The 17,784-nt window shown below is 38.0% G+C and overlaps 1 protein-coding gene across 3 annotated transcripts; it reads left to right on the top strand.

The window, feature by feature from the left end:
- Positions 1-3,272: 3,272 nt before the first annotated feature.
- Positions 3,273-16,166, top strand: LOC119914103 (butyrophilin subfamily 2 member A2-like). 3 transcript variants are annotated; one of them, XM_038733126.1, is made up of 10 exons: positions 3,273-3,442; positions 4,380-4,440; positions 4,674-4,936; positions 5,518-5,614; positions 5,916-6,182; positions 7,316-7,339; positions 9,087-9,155; positions 13,166-13,216; positions 14,453-14,579; positions 15,066-16,166. In XM_038733126.1, exons 2-10 carry the CDS (start codon positions 4,386-4,388, stop codon positions 15,553-15,555), a joined length of 1,443 nt encoding a protein of 480 aa, XP_038589054.1. In that variant the 5' UTR covers positions 3,273-3,442; positions 4,380-4,385; the 3' UTR covers positions 15,556-16,166. The 3 variants fall into 3 exon arrangements, with proteins under 3 accessions (XP_038589054.1, XP_038589053.1, XP_038589052.1); XM_038733125.1 differs by having other exon boundaries at positions 3,280-3,442; positions 4,677-4,936; positions 7,229-7,339; XM_038733124.1 differs by having other exon boundaries at positions 3,281-3,442; positions 7,229-7,339.
- Positions 16,167-17,784: the final 1,618 nt, after the last annotated feature.

Here is a 17,784-nt window from a genome sequence, read left to right as displayed (position 1 = left end):
CTCAATTAAAGTATCTCAAGTTATCTTATGTGAAATTATGTTTTATAAACAGTGGTGGATGAAGTACTTAAGTAAAAGTACTAATACGTCACTGTAAAAATATTCTGTTACAAGTAAAAAGGAACATGCATTTCACTGTAACAGTGTACTTGTATAAACTGCTGGGAGTTTAATTTTTAACAAACAAACAAAAAAACATATTTTTTAAACTCTTCATATGTCTCTGTTATATGTCCAAATTTGTAAAATAACTAGTAACAGAAGATGTCAGATAAATGTAGTGAAGTAAAATATTTCTCTCTGAGACGTAGTGGAGTAGAAAAAGAAAGTGGCATGAAAAGACAATTAAAGATACTTTATTGTCACATTAACTCATCCCTCAAAGGAGCAGTGGGCAGCCACTGTGCAGCGCCAACTCCAGATCTGAGCCTGTGTCACTGACTAGAGAGCCTAACGTGTTTTTGATGTTGGGGGAAACTTCAGGAAACCCACGCAGACACAGGGAGAACATGCAAACTCCACACAGAAAGACCAGGACAACTGAGGTTGGAACCCGGAACCTTCTTGCTGTGAGGCCACAGTGCTATCAACTGCACCACTGCGCTGTCTCTTATATTCAAGTAAAGTGGGGTACACTATACTATGATATATATATATCTATACATATAATATAGTATATGTATTTAAGGTTCAGCAGAGAGAAAAGTTTAAAGCATGTGGAGTTTTATATAAATGTTGTGACCTTGATCAACAAGTGGGTATAGATAATAGATTGATGAATGGATTTTGGGGCCCTTAATAAGTGACGCGATAGAAATAAACAAAAAGCAGTTTGGAATGTTAACTCTCCCCCAAATATATTGTACTGACTTTATCAGTCAAAGTGAAAATCTTTATGCTGCAGTGAACGACATCAAGCCAAGCTATCTCTTTTCATTAATGCAGTACGACAGCGTTGGGGACTCTCGGCCAACTTTCACCTTCCTGTACAGAGAGCACCCGATTTTCCACCTCCTTAGGTTTACAGCCAACGTGACATAAATAAATCATGCTACAAGCTATAACATCATAGTATTTGTGTAAATAACTGCCACTGAGGACACCTAAGATGTAATATGATATTTTCTCATATTCAAGTATGGGCTCAAGACCCATAGTCAAAATGGGACTAGGCATCCTTAATTAAACTGACACATAAAGGTTAAAACAAAGGCATAATGCTGCATTAAACTTCACTGCCCTAACTTAACCTTCCCACACTGACTCTTGCTCTCCGTATTTTTTATATCATGGTTCTCTTCCACGTAGTGAATGTTTTAGCATTGTCTTTAAAAAGTTGGACTACCCTGAGAAAAAACATGAGCTTAGTGTCACAAACCCTAACCCTCCAATGACAGGTATTTGATTTGTCTTACCTGTGAGTAAAAATGGGTAGTAAAGTAAATAACAATTATAGATTTTCCAAGGGGTTTCCAAAAGAAATGGAGGAAATATACCAAGACTGACAACAACACAGATAAGATCAGACATGTACCACTAGATTATTCCTACATTATGTAAATAAAGTTGTGTCTGAACATGTCAAACATGTGGAAGTTAATTACTGAATTGATGGAAACCCCACATACGTTTCATGCAGTCATACTGAAGATGGGATGTAGCCAGTGGCAATTAAAACCTGGAAAATTGTTTCGATGCACCTCTTAATTTTTGGAATTCCACCTGGCTGGTAAATTGATGATTGGTTGTCTGATTTGTCAGAATTTCTTCCATTCAGATTTCCAGTTTTCTCAAATGACTTGTGTTGACCTGTGTGAACATCTCTATCTATCTCTATATTGTGTTTTTGAGGGTGTTGTTGGTAGTTTGTACTTTCTTGGAAGCACATTTATGTATCAATACACTGTACAACAAGAACAATAACAACAATAATAACAATAATAATAATATAACTTTATTTTTATAGCACTTATCAAATAAAAGTATGAAGTGCTTCATATAATATAAGAAAATCCATTTTACTACTACTAAAGTAAACTAGTGGTAGTAGTATTAGTGTTATATTATGAGTATGCACATTTACTTAAGGACCGTATTCAGTTTTGAGGTAATTGTACTTTCTGCTACTTTGTCCTATTGTTTTTACTCCACTAAATGTATTTAAAAGCTATTGTTAGTAGCTACTTTGCAGATTAAGATACAAAACATATGATGACTTATGACTTATGATGCACAAACAGTTTGTACAAACAGTCTAAAAAGTAATTAAAATGAGCGCCACCTCAACCATATACAAAGTTAAAATGCTTATTCTTACACCTTTATGCATCACATATCAGTAATGGTAATACAGTAACAGAATATTTAATGATGTAATTCTGATAGGAGCCACTCTGCAGCACAATTTTACTTTTGATTCTTTAAGCAGGTCAACACTGTGATGATAATTTGACATTTGTAATTCTACAGTTGTAAGATTACAAATGCAGAACTTGTGGCCTATTTGAAACGGAGCATTTTTACATAGCCTATTTGGGGATGTTGTTTGGCCTACTTGTGTGATCTGAAAATACTACATCTCAGTAGCGTAGGCTATAGCAGACAGACAAGTTGTGTGAGCGAACTGCAACGATACTGTGGAATTGCCTTGGTAAAACTAAACGTGATTCAGAGGAAAACACAGAGAGGGAAAAAACAAACCAACTACCAGTTTAAAACATTGACTGACACAATGAATATTTACTTGTGTTTGTTACTTGTGTTTGCACATGCAAGACTCAAACAAACGTCTGCAAATAACGTCTTTCACAGATTTGACCCATTGTTCTGTTTTACTTTTAACGGTAACGTTATTGCCGCTATTACATAATAGTGGCCGATGCTTCCTTACTGTAATACAGTGGTAAACTTCCGTGTCGGAAAGCCGTTAATTTCGGGCCGATTAACAGTCAAAACTTTACCACAAAATGACAAGAGCTCTGTTCCTTGCACTAGGTCATGAAACTATAACTGTTATCACTTTCCTTGAAAATGAAGAGAGCAGCTGCTCATGAATTGCTGGTCATGAAATTAGGGTAACTGTTAACACTTTCCTTGAAATGACAAGCTGGTCCTTGCACTGGGTTATGAGTAGGCTATGGGCCAGGCTACTTGCCAGCTTGAGACCTCCAGAATTTGTAACGGGGGACGGGTTGAAATAGCCTACGGGAAATCGGGAGAATTGTAGCCTATCCGGAGGGGTGAAATGAAAAAGACTAACCAGCTCAACAGCATTTCCCATCACACAGTCATTTGTGTGGGCGTGTTTCTGAGGAGAGGGGGTATCCCAGATTCGAGGAACTCCGCCGTCTCTTTAAAAATGAAAGCCAACACAGAGAGACGTTTGTTGAGTTGAAGTAAGGAGGAAGCTCCACGATACACCGATCTGTTGCATGACCTGCAGGTAAGACCATTTTATTGACTGATAAGCAGGAGTAGCCTACAGGTTTGCACAACTTTAAAACTTAAGTTGTGTATAATAATTATTATTGTTGACATCATTACAATGAGTTGCCTATTAAGTCCAATACTTGATGGTATTGTGATGGTAGAAGTGTTAAATGAGTAGGCCTATTTGATTATCTTTTTAAAATAGTCAGTTTTTTATAGCTCTGTAGCCTGAAGTCCAAAACCGTTATAAGTAAACATGTCTACAACAAGCTTTATTTTTAAATAGCCTAATAACCTAATACTTAACTTAATATCTTTAATTTAGCGAAACAGTTGACAGAGCTTATCATCAATGGCATCACCCACATTCAAAGTGTTCTGTAGAACTGCAGTATAGTCATTTCCATTTAACTGGAAATCAGCACAAAAAATTACTAATGTGCTTATCACTCAACAGTTCACCCAATAAAACATTTCTTTGAGGGCTGACCTCATTTCAAGAAATCAAAACATGTTAAGAAATGCAGGTGTCTTCTTTTCCAAGAAGCCTGATAACACCAGCAGATAAATTAGTTTGCAAGCAGCTGTTTTTTGGGGGTGTATGTCTGTGTTGTTGTGTGTTAACACAGCTCTAATGAGGTAGAGCCAACAATCCCTGAGCTACTTTGGTTCCTTTAACAAGAATAAACCAATAAGGGAGTCATTGGGTGGCAGAGTTGAGTCATGATTAGATAAGCAAAAACAACACATGGCTCACCAACATGTAATGCTGTGATTATTTGTCCCATGTCACTGGCTTTTTGATTGAGTAAAGCACGTAAACTAGATCAAACGTTTTGTGGATCTGGAAAAAACTGAATCAGGCCTTCTTCAGAAAAGTGACTCATGTAGCCAAAAACACTGGCCAAAGATTTCAACATATTTAAAACTTCCCTTTGTTTCCTCCTTAGGTCTCAATGGACTGGACTTTTGTTGTGGTTTTACAAGTCATGTTTCAGACATCTTTCTCAGGTATTTGGAAAACAGCAGTGGAGATATCTATGAATAAATAAGAGCACACAGAAATTGTATATACATGAACCCTTTTTATTTCTATTTGACACACAAGCTTACAAGTTCACAACTGCAAAGCAAAACCATGTAGTGAGCATAACCCAATGTTTTGTATTCCTTCATTGGTAAACATTTCAGGGCTGTGGAGCACATTTACATTTATGTTTACAATACTTTGCATTATTTCCCAGCAGTCTTGTTCACTGTGGAGGCAGAGAGAAGCACATATCAGTCAGAGTTTGGAGGAGATGTTGTAATGGGCTGCAGGTTTCAGCCTAAACTGATAAATCCACGTGACAAACTGGAGGTGACCTGGCACAGGATCAAGCACTCGCCTCGGAAAGTGTACCGGATGGATAACGGGACGGAGGACTTGGCGTTCCAGGATCCGGACTATCGGGGCAGAGTGATGCTTCGCACTGAGGAGCTGAAGGACGGCTGGGCCAAGTTACAGGTTAATACTGGCAGTGAGGTGTTCGGCTTTACATAAAATTTGTAGGACAGGGGATGGGTTATTTTCTGTAAAATTTCCTCTAAGTGATGTGGTCCATTTGTTCCCGCTTGCCATTCATTTTGGGAATTACTGATGTGAGGGTCAAATTACCCAACAGGGAATGGGGTGGTGTATAAACTGCACTGGATTCCTTGCTTATGTAAAAGTATCATATTTATCTGCACATAATTATATGTGTTCACAGTGTTGTATAAGATACTAGTACAAGTATCACTTCCAGGAAGAGACAGAAAACAGCAGAGTTTACTTAAAATAGAAGAATACATGGACCAAGAGATGTAAAAGTTGAGGTGCACACTCACTTTGCAGATTAACATATTTCTTATGACTGTGACTAAGGAGAGTTCAGTCAAAGACAGAGTTGTTCAGAAAGTTCAAAGCTTTTTGTCATTTCACTGTAGTCTGTACTGTATTAGACATTTTTACACATCATATTTTATGATTTTAGTTCATAAAATATGACAGTTTATGACATAACATGTAATATGGCCTTGAGACTTTCTTCTTTTGTCACTTTACAGGTCTCCAAGCTCAGGATCAATGATACTGGGACCTATCAGTGTTTTGTGGCGACAAAAGAAGGAGCTGATTATAAAATGATAATACTGTCCGTTAAAGGTTCGTACCGAGTCTGTGAGGGTGTAACTTTTTTGGTGGTTAGACAAAGACTTCAGGGGCTTTGATCTGGGAATGGTCATTTCTGGGTATTTAAGAGTTTCACTCAATGTGAAAATGAAACTAAGAGCACAATTGCTCAATTTGGTAAAGAATGCTTCTGGCTTTATTCAGCTTTCCTCAAGAATTTCCCATCATCAATATTATGCAAGCATAAGATCATATCCTAGTAGTATTATTCTAAACACAAGGAATTATATATTATATTGGTTTTAGATACTATTTCTATCTGATTCTCTCCTAGCACCTTATAAAGCAGTGACTAAACACATTGAGAAGATTGCAGAGGGAGATGAGGTGCTGCTAACCTGCCAGTCTGAGGGATATCCTGAGACTTCGGTTATGTGGCAGGATGGACACCTGCGGAGCATCAACGCCAATACCACTTCTGTATCAACACCTGACCAGCTTTTCAAAGTCACCAGTCAGATACTCGTCCGATCATCAGACAAGAACAACTACACATGTAACTTCACAAATGATGGCCACTCTGCAACATTTCATATTCCAGGTACATTTTTATTTCTGTTCTTTCAAGACAGTACTCAATCTTAAAGTATATCAATATTAAACCGGAGAGAAGATGCAAGCAGACAGGAATTTAAATATGCTGACCATGTAATTGCAACATCCCCAGGTTAAGTCCGGCCTGGGAGCTTTATTGCATTATCAGCTCTCTGCTGCCAAAAAAGAAAGTACATGAATATAAAACAATCAAATAGGAAGCAAGACTACAGATACAGAGCAGTCTGTTATAAAAAAAACAGCTAGCACTATTCAGTTAGGTGAAGCCTTGATATTATAAAAAAACAAAAGGAAATATAGCATCATCACTTGCATACTTATCACAGATAGCTGCTGTTTCCTGTTATGTTCATGTTTTCTTTTTGATAGAGATGTCTTCTCTGTGCCCACAGTTTTTGTTACAGCATTACAAGCTTTGAACCCGCTTTTCAGTCAAGCTGTAGGTGTTGTTTGGGTTGGAGCTTTCGGTAGAGTGTAGGGGTGCTATTAAATCATATTTTGTCATGTGTGGAAATGTGTGGCTTTTTTGAATTGGTGTATGTAGGCTACTCATGTTTCGTCTTATGTATGTACAAATTATTATTTATTTGTATTTATTAGTTATTTGCTGTTTTAGACACAGTATGTTTGGACTTGATGAGCTTAACTCAGGCCATGAATATTCAAACATTAAAATTTTTGTATTCTTGCAATGAAGAATGTACAGTTGTAAAGTTATATTTGAATGCCAGATAAAGAAAAATGTAAATACTGTAAAAACAACACTGACAACAAGAAGAAAATTAGGTCAAGGATTAGGCTGTTTGCACTGCTAATGCAAACTATCCCACAAGCATGAGTCATTTTAAAACCTGCATGGATTTAGTTCTTGACCAGCAAGGGGAAGTTTTCAATGGTCTTTGGTATGTTTGGTTATTTCCACAGTGGCCAAACATAATAAAAGCATGGCTGGCAGTGGGACAGAATTACAAATGGGATACTGTATGTGTTGTGGTACCTATTAACACTGATCCTTCTTCATTCTTTTCATAGATGAAATACCCAATCCTCCTGTAAAAAATGATGCTCTCATCGTTGTATTGAGCATAGGAGTAATAATGGTTGTCATTACTGTTGCAGTGCTCATATATCGACGACGAAAAGGTAACAAATCACTCAATTCTTCATGTGTACAGTCTCCCATCAGATTCAGTACATGTAGTTTACAAAAAACACAGCAATACATAAGATGCAGCTGTAGACTGGTGACAGAATATCCAAACCAGAATACTCTGATGTCCATTAAAATTAACATCAAATGGAAATTTGTTTGTTACTGGCACATGAGACAATACACACCAGGCATAACAATGCATAATAATTCCAGATACAGCTATGGTGAAATATTAGTGACAGAGTGACAAATGGATTTTTCCTGCACTCATATATGAAGCCACAATGCAAAATTGCATTATTGGATTATTAAATATATAAGCTGCTTGGTCAATTAGCTCGAAGGCAGCACCTGAAAAGCAGAGTGTGCAGAGTAGGTGACCACACCTACTCTGCAAAAGCCCCATAAACAAATGCACTGAAATATCTGCAGGAAGTGTAGTGGATTGTATAAGTCCGTCATTGTTTCACACTTGTTTATTTTTAACTGTCACCGCCCATTTGAGAAAATGCCATAAACTACAGCAATGGCTTAAGACAGAATATAGTAAAACTTTTTAATAGAACTAACTGAACTTTTTTTGTCCAAGCCGACAAACCACTTGCGGTAGTGCTGAATTCATTAGTCAGCATCCAGACCGAATCCCTCCTGTGTCAAAGCCATAGCAGAATTGGTGGGTGTGTTTGTTTTTGTCAAATGGGCAGAATAATACAACTGCGTACTGTCAACCATAAAGGAATTTGATACATGTGATACATGTTGAGTCAAGTCATTTTGCCACTGAAAAGAGGAAATATTTGTGAAACAGTATATCATTTAGACAACTGATTTGGCACCGTAATGTATGCCATTTTGCTTCGAGGGACTTTTGTCAGCATGTGACTTGCTATGCGTCTTTTCATGTGAGCATGACTTAGCGTTTTAGACCTCACACACCACAATGTTCGGAAACACCCAGATTGGTCTTGGTTTGTGTGACTGGGGAATTTGAGGCTATTTGTAAATGCATGGGTGGTTACTCAGTATCGGACATGTTTGTTATATGTATAATCCCCCAAACAAAACGCCTCAATCATTTCAATAGTAGACTTGTAACACATATGAATGTGTGTACATGATAAAACTTCAGTTACGGGTCCGGAAACACTACGGATGATCTTCTTTTAACCGGCATCAGGTTGCAATGTCAAAAACGTTTTCACACACCATAAAGTGTTTCTGAAACGTGGGTAAATTCTTGACTTGTACTCCCTTTATTAATGTTTCAGTCCCCAGCACTTCATCAGGCAAAGTTTATCTGAACTTGATGAAGGTCTGAGGACTGACATGTTGCTAATAAAGTGAGTATATAAGTGATGGATAGTAAGCTGGTGTCAGCAAAGTGTGAACCTTAGAAGGAGCAAATTGTACTGAATGTAACTAAAGAAAATACAATTTAATAAATAAAAATAATTTAAAGCCAAAACATTATAATACCAATAATAATAACTCAAATACGATATCACTATTCTGTCAAACATGTAGAAAGCTTTTAAAACAAAGAATGTTCTGTCCTATTTTAATATAATTTGATTGAGCTGCATGGATTAAACTCTTTTTATTACAGCACAAACCAAAATTTCATTCCTTCCATCTCTCAATACATAAATACACACACACACACACACACACACACACACACACACACACACGCTGTACCAACACACTGTAAATTAATAACAAGGTTTTATTCCATAGGGTTCAGCAATTCCAGTACCAGGAATCTTTTGGTTGACGGTCGAGACAGGTCTGTTTCTGCTGCTGCCTGTGAGTCTGAACAGAACTATGCAATTCACTGCTCGCGCACACACACACACACACACACACAGAAGCTCTGGATGTGTTACACCCATTAAGAAGAACATGTTACAGGTTACCTGGTAATCATAACAACAGCCAAAACCTATTGGCTGTGGTAAAACTTATTGGAAAGGAACGCAAAAGTTTTTCCAGAGTACTAGTGACCTTTTAGGGGGCTCTTTATATTTTGTTGCAAAGCACTTCGAAGCACTGTAGTCAAATTGCTGATGGTGCATTTGTAAGATATTATGAGCTATATAAAAGACACCCACAGTTTCACTCCCACAGTTGTCACTCTCCATGAAGAAGGTTGAGATCATAGCTATAAGGGAAACCTGAAACTCTGATCATAATTTCCTCCTCCACCGTGATGATTAATTCTACCATCATCATCCTCCATTCAGTTTCCAGGCTTTGTCGCCTCTTTCTCACTAAGTTGATTGGTTGTTGTGCTGTGAATATCATGCTCAGTTACATGTACTTTTTCCACTAAATGAGCAATGCAACATGCAGCAATTTACTGGTTGTTAAAACTGGTTGTTGAATGAGCCTCTGAAATCTAAAAGCCCTAATGCCTAACTAAGGCTGATGCTCACGGTCTAAAGCTCAAATCACTGCATGACCTCTTACCGGTTACACTAAAGCTTTAGATCACAGCCAGCAATGAACAGCGTAATTACTCCAGAGTTCAGATTTATACTTACTGTGTGGCTGCACAGTACTACCAAAACATATAGGTACTGGGGATCAAGATGTGAAGGTATGGAATCAAGGTGTAAGAAGTCGGACTACCAAGAACTTGGACTAAAGTTATTTTTAAGGTATTCTCTTATTACAGGGTATGTATGACCTACTGAGCAATAATCTCGATGTTTGGGAAGAATTTATACTGTAGTTTAACTAGGCCTGACTATAAAACAGCAAAAATCCGGAGGTTTGAGGGAAGAAGATGGGATGATGACTTCTGCATCATTTATTAAAAATGATCTGATTTCATTTCCAAATTACCTTATTACCAACAAACAGACAAATAAACTTTGGAAAGGGGACAGTGTATTGTCATGGATTCTTTTGGCCTCTGTCTAAGCATTCATTCATCTCACCAGCAAGCTTCATTACTGGACGCTTGTTTAGGGCCTCGTGGTTCCACCTGCCTTCGGCGGACAGAAATGAACCACCCTAGATGTCACTTGTGTTTCGGTGTAACACCATGTTGACAATTTTTGAAGTCGCTAAAAGTCGTCTCCTTGGCAATTGTGTTCGACCAGCAGTACAGCTTTCATCTTGGTGCACAGCCTCCTTTCATCATTCATAATATATAAATGTAGCAAGATAAAACACAAGGCAAGTAAAAACGGAAAAGCCTCATATTGTTCTCTGTAGTTACAGAGTAAGTTAGATATAAATACTGTGGTAGTTCCCCCCTTGTTACATTTAGTTACAAGGTAATCTAGGGCCTGGTAAGTGGCAGGACTGGGACTTCTGCATGAATAATCCCCTAACCCTAATTTAGGCACAAGGATAGAGCTATCTATCCTTGTGCCTAAGTCATATGGCCACATTAATCACCAAACTAATTCCTGGATCAGTAGACCTGAGCACAAAAGGATGAAGGTTACCTGCGAACACTAAGGGTGTAAACCCTTTTTGAACACAAGGGTTATGTACTCCAAAATTATAAAGGAACAAAGTAGTTTGACTGTTGGTAATAAGGTCATTTTCAAATAAAATCAGATGTATTAAGTGATGCAGAAGTTATCACTCCATCTTCCCTGAAAGGTCCAGACGTTTGCTTAGTATTATGGTCATTCTGTAAACTGTAGTAGTAATACAATAGGTATCCAGTTGTTAAAAAATAACTACAGTACTACATTTAGCTGACGCTTTTATCCAAACTGACTTACAATTGCTATTTATGTCAGAGGTCACACGCCTCTGGAGTAACTAGGGGTTAAGTGTCTTGCTCAGGGACCACAATGGCGGATGGGTCACAGTGGGGGACTGAACCCAGGTCTCTCACACCAAAGGCATGTGTCTTATCCATTGCGCCATCACCACCCACCCTATTATAGCCTGAATTGGTACCCAATTATTCCATAACTTCGCACCTTGTTCCCCAGTACCCACATAACGTATACTGCATGTATTTGTACACAGTGTGGGAGTAATTACACTGTACGTTGTGGACTGTGTTACCAAGGTTACGAACAAACACCACCTACAGCAGGGGTATTCAATTAGATTTCAAAGAGGTCTAGTTAGAGAAAATTTCCTGAAGCAATTAAAGGTCCGGAACATCAAAACGCCGAACTTGCGTTATCATTCAGTACTATAACCTATAGTTGTACCAACACATGTTTTTAGTCAACAACGGACTGTCAAATCAAATAATATTTCAGTCAGTTTTCACATCAAACTGGAAGGATAATAAATAATAACTATTCAAATAATAAATTCTAAGTTTAAGTAAACTAAAGTGCCTAATTTTTAGAAAAAATGTAATAAAAAGTGTAGCTTGAAGTGATGAAGTGTAGTCTTAACCAATTTTATAATAAACACTCAACACATCATAACAAATGAACAGCTGTAATGCCTCCTCTTCTCTTTCATTTCCTCTTACAGAGCTACCACTTTCCTACTTTCTGTTGTTCAGTGAGCTCCAGCTAGCATATTGGAGATCTATGAGATATTCTGGTTTTGAACTGCCCGTGGGAGGAATGTACATGTAAAAATCTGTACATTCTTGATTAAAAGTCATGTGAAATCTCTTTCATCTTTCGTCTCCTCAATTCGGGTGTGTTTCCAAAACGTCTCTGGTGAATCTCGCGGACTCGACTCACAAGCCTCGGTATGCACAGATTTGATTGGCTGAGCAGCGTCACATGAGACGATTGGAGCACATGCGATTGGTCTGTGAGTTTCCTGGTCCTCTAAACCAGTACAGTAAATGCTAGAAAAGCTGCGCGGGTTAAAATAGAAACGCTCCGTCACGAGGTAGTAAGTCTCAATAATAAATGGGCTGTAGGTCGGCGGTCCGGAGAGGACGGCGGCTGGGTCCGGATCCGGACCGCGGTCCGCCTATTAGTGACCTCTGACTTACAGTAATACAAAAAGACCTACAGTAAAAGTTATACTCAAATGCTCAATGAAGGTCACTTCACTAAATATAGCTATTCAATAAATTTCTATAAGCATAGACAGTTTGCAAAAGATGACTGAATTACATGAACCTTATTCTCCTGAAATTGCACATTACAGAAGCACATATGTGAAGGAATGTTTCCTTCATTGAGGGTAATATCACACAGGTGTCAGGTCATTTAAGGGTCACTTGCTAAAGTAAACCAAAGGTCTGTGACTCTCAGCAGTAGGTCAGACACTGTGTATCCCCTCTCTCTGTTGGGCCAACTGTCTGATGCAGCTGCCTTGATTAGGATTCACTCTGTAATCCATCTCCTAGATAATCCAAGATCAAGATTATCTTTATTTTGTTTCAGTACAGACAGAATATCCAAACAACATCCTAAAGAATATTCACACATGTATAGAGGGGTGAATAATAACCTTTTATGGACACTTATTGAATCTCTGTAGGTCTAGGAGGGATAAATATCCAAACAGGAAGTATCCTTCAGATTTAGTTTGTTAATACATACATTGCGTTCACAGTCTGTATTGCTGTTGCAAGCCTCCCCAGCCAGGTTTCAGTAAACAATGCTCTGTAAGACAACAGACAGGTTTTCCTGAGATTGTCTTCATCAATATCAGTTGACATGCAGCCATAACACATGTGTTTTATATTAGATTAATGTGGTTTCTAATTTGCATAGAGGTATATGTGAGTGGATTTACACCACCATAATTCTTGTAGAGTCATTGTAGCAAGAATTTGATGGCTACACTGACTATTTTAGTACTTCTGTAAATGCTGCTGACCTTTGTTTTAGTGTTCTAACAATGCTCTTCCTTTCCATCAGACCTACAAGTAAATAAAGAAAATGAGGAACAGATAACTATTATTAATGAAGGTATGTGACTCTCATGGCATCAAATTGTTTATATAATTTCTGTTTGTCTGTTGATATTTGAAATGATTAGGGGATAGCATAATTTTTTATTATTGATTAATTTTTCATTGTGACCTATTTTTTAATGATTATATTTTCCACGGTCTACTACTACCATTGCCAGCAACATATTATACAGTCCTACCATTATGACTAAGACTGTACAAGATACAGAAAAGCACACACCTGCAACTTTGATCGCTCCATAACCTTGACCTATCCCTTCCCCATGGGTCTTTCTATAAATTCCAATATACAGACAGGGTATTTCCTAACAGTGTATTTCAAAGTAAATAAGAAAACAAATGAAAAAAACAACAGAGAGTTCCATTGATAAAATGCCTATTAAGGAGTGATTTCACTGAAAAATAGCTGCTACCTAACCACCAATATCTTTTTAGCAGCTGTACATGCTGATAGCCACAGCTGTCTTTGAGTATAGCTTAGATCCTGCCAGGAATCATCGTTCAACACCATTCCTGCTGGAGAGCAGTCGATCTCTAAACCAAGTGTTTCAGATAGACATTTTGTTATTTGTTCCCAGAAACTTCTAACTGGTGGATTATTTTCTCAATGAATTGTTTGGCCTCTAAAATGCCATATAATGGTGTCAGTGAAGTAACACTTTCCTGATGCCCAAGGAGATGTTTAATGATCTTTAAACATGTTGTTTTGTCCAACCAACAGTCCAAAACCCAAATTCAGTTTACTACCACATAAGATGTAGAAAAAGTCCTCACTTATTAGGAGCATGAACTAGTGAGTAGTTGATATTTCTTCTTGAAAAATCACTTAATCAATCATCAAAATAGTTAGCAATTAATCTTCTGTCAATCAACTAATCGGTTTAGCACTAACAAAGATTATAAATAATTGTTTCACAGTGGCAGTGAGTCAAAACGTTTTGGATGTTGTTTCTTCTGTTTTTGTGTTCAAATACTAAAATGCCAGGTGAAAAAAGAATTTGTGGAAAAATGCACTTAGATGGCCTCTCAGAAAAGACAAATTCAGTAAGACGTCATCCAGAAATCTGCAGTTGTCTGTAACATCATTAGACTGTTGAAATAACTGATTTTAGAAAATGCCCTTACAAGCAATTTTCTGTCCAAGACAGAAAGAGAAACAAAAGATTATTTGATTTTTCTGCATCAAATGATGTAGATTTGATCATGATCAGGTCTTTTTGGGTGTCTGCAGGCTGCACGGAGGAAAATCTGGAGGCGTTTGTGAAAGCCCATTATTCCGACTTCTCCTTCAGTGCAGAGACGAGAAGTCACTGGGACAGTTTCAGTGTGGAGGAGCTGCCTCACAGGTTGCAAAACAAGTGAGTCACAAACACAAAATTGCTAATAGATCATAGATCAAAAGGATACCAGACATCTATGATCTAATTTCCAGTAACTGCAAAATAAAATTCATTCAAAACCATTGAGAAAATTTTGTGTTACTCCCTATTCTCTTTAGTCCCACTTGTTTTTATTAAAAAAAGATTGGAGATATCAAAGTCTTTGTTGACCCAGAAACCAGATTTTTACCTCTTTATTTTAACCCATTTTGTACTCCAGCTCTCAAATCTGCACTGTCAGGATGGTTTAATATTCATTAATGATGTAAATTCACGAGTCAGAATTCACAAAATATTAAATGGACATAAAAAAATTGGTGCAGATTTTAGCTCCTGTGATCAAATTCACAGATAGCAGATATTTTGGCATTAAATGCTGATGTATATTTTTATATTTGCATGGACCTGTGTATGTTATTATTTACACTCACAATTCTGCTTGTTTTTTGTTTTTGTTTTTGTCAGTAAGGGCCAACCTGTGAATCTTCAAGCTTTACTCCCAGAAGCCAGAGAGACGCTTTTTCTCGAGGGACCCCCAGGAAGCGGGAAGACAACTGTAGCCCACATCCTGGTGTCTTCTTGGACAGATGGACCCACACATGCCCTCTCTAACCCTCTCGATCTTGGCATACTCCGACTTCTCCTGTATGTCGACTGCAGCAAAGTGAAGGGTGACTTGTTACAGGAAATAATGACTCAACTTGCTATCACAGAAAAGATATCGACAGAGGATGAGCTGAGAACTGTGTTAAGCGAGTCCAGCAAGGCTCTGCTGTTGCTGGATGGGTACAAAGAAGGGAACCAATTGTTTGATGAGTCCGTAAGTAGGTTTCTAAGCGAGAGAAGAGGATGCAGGGTGCTGGTCTTGGCCTGCCCGGGACACTGCCCCAAGCTCAGGGACACAGTTGGGACGGGAGGAGTCCTGAAGCTCCACACACAAACTGTGAAGTATTGAGGGCACAAACGTTTGTGACCAACAGAGACATTCAGCACTTATTACATTTGAATAAACTTTTGTATGATCCTAATTTTTCACACACACTGTAAGGCCAGATTTTGTAGATGCCCATATATGTGTTTATGTACATGCAATAAATACTGCTTATGTGTTCTTTACAGCCCTGATAGTAATTCTGATTAAAAATTTTACATGTAATAATTCTTTAAGTTTAATTTTTAAACTTTGTTTTTTAAAGAGAGTATATCATTTATCCCATCCCTACGTAAAGATGAAGAAACTCTGCAGTACAATAGGTAATCCACCTTAACTTGGTTTGCGCTATTCGTGACTGAACATGGTTTCAGCTTTACATCAAGCTCTCTGTTTCCAATAGATGTGATAGTAATAACACTTTATTAATGATTGCAGTTGTTTCTGCTTCTGTTCTGTGTCAGCGCACGAGAAAGAGAAAGGTCATTATTAGGGTTGTTCGCTAGACTGCAAGCAAAGCAGCAACAGTTTCTATGTGCTGTTAGTAAAAAGAGAAGTAACTCTATGAATATTCCTGGCAAGACAGTGTGCAGCTTCCAGTAACATTTGATAAAAAAGGCATTTTTTAATTTTAATCTGTATGTTCTTCATTCTCCAGAATCCTATATCTCACCGTGTTCATGACTTAATTCAGATTTTCATTCAGTCAGCATGTTGCATGATGCATATTTGACAAATTGTTCATCCATGCTTATTCTTTTTTCCCTTGCCTTATTCTATTTCACTGCTACATCAACCCTCAGATAGGTTTAGAGAGGGACCATCACTAAATGCCCGATTATGTGTCGTTGCACTTCAGCTGCTGGCTGTGTGTGAGCTCAAAACTCTGCAGTCAGCAATGGTCAGCAAAATTATCATTTCATTTCTCTCACATTTCAAACTAATTTCTGTGTGAGGGTTACTTCACTTTCTAAATTGAGAAGTGAAAGACTAATTGGGAGGCAGATTGGCCTTGGCCTTGGTTAGTTAGTCGCAGAAAAAGGATTGTTGCATCACAGACCTTTTCTCTTGTAACATGGAAGTCACTTACCGGCATGCATCCAATGACTGGTCATAGATGCGTTATTCAAAGACATTTGTCTATGGTATTATTATAGCCTACATGGCACTGCTGCTAACTGTAGACTCTACCATTAGCTAGTTAGATGTCCTATTTGCTGATTCCACATGATGGAAACCGGTGGAGTGTTGGTATTTGTTTACACCCGTAGCACAGGAGCTTTGGACCGCCTGGAGGAAAAGCAAGCGGGCAATGGAACCAGGTTCAGCAGCCTCCCAGTGAACGTAGAGCGGGATTGAACAACAACAAGGAATACAGTACCAAGTTGATTTACAGCAGCTCCAACTAGGACTCTGACTCCAGGGAGGATGGCAGATTCAGGCCAGATAAAAGAGGTATCAAGTAGGAGATACATCAACCACAGTGTCGTCCGCATCAGCGAATATTTGTTCTTTGATTTAGTCCTGTGTTTTGAACAAGGAGACTTGTGTGATATATTGAAATAAATGAACAATATGTTCAGTCTATTTGCTGGTTGCGCCCCTAGTAATGTAAGCTGTTTTGCTGGCAGAGATGAATCCATAGAGGATTATCGCAGAGTTATGCAATTCCTCTCAGCTCTTCAAAGCAATTTCAGCTCATTGTTTTGCTGCTAGCAACTTTACTGTTTTGGTTCAGTCTCACAGCTCTCATCAACCTTGTTTCTAGCGGCAGCAGGCAGCTGTTTCCGGTTAAAGAAGAAAGCACAGATAAACTCACTGTATGCTATACCTGCTCAGCACCAAACACACTGATAAAATTAGCGATGAAATGGTTAACATAGTGGATCACTTAGCCACCAGATATAGTCAGAGCTAGATATTTCCTTCAGGAGCTGGTGGAGATCAAAAACTCAGTTAAACAGTGAATACTGTACTTACATTAATTGTGTGACCGGAAACACAACTCTAAATAAATGTTAATGTTACTCCATATCTGCTGGAGGTGTAAATAACAAACTGTTTGCTAATATGTTCACCTCAGGAAAAATGAAGCCATGAAGAAAAAAGAACAATAATTAGATTTGAAAATAAAACCACCCACCATTATTAATCATTTGCCTCCATCAGCTATTTTTTGTCGACTATTTGTGAACAACTTTCTCCTTCTGATACTTGAACTAATACTGTAGACAATGCTTGTGCATTGTTTTA

The sequence above is a fragment of the Micropterus salmoides genome, unplaced genomic scaffold, assembly GCF_014851395.1.
Source record: "Micropterus salmoides isolate LMB-PRFRI ecotype aquatic unplaced genomic scaffold, ASM1485139v1 Ms_hic_scaffold_20, whole genome shotgun sequence".
In the NCBI taxonomy this organism is placed as follows: Eukaryota; Metazoa; Chordata; class Actinopteri; order Centrarchiformes; family Centrarchidae; genus Micropterus; species Micropterus salmoides.
The sequence above is the reverse complement of the archived record's forward strand: the minus strand, read 5'-3'. Positions and strand labels throughout refer to the sequence as shown.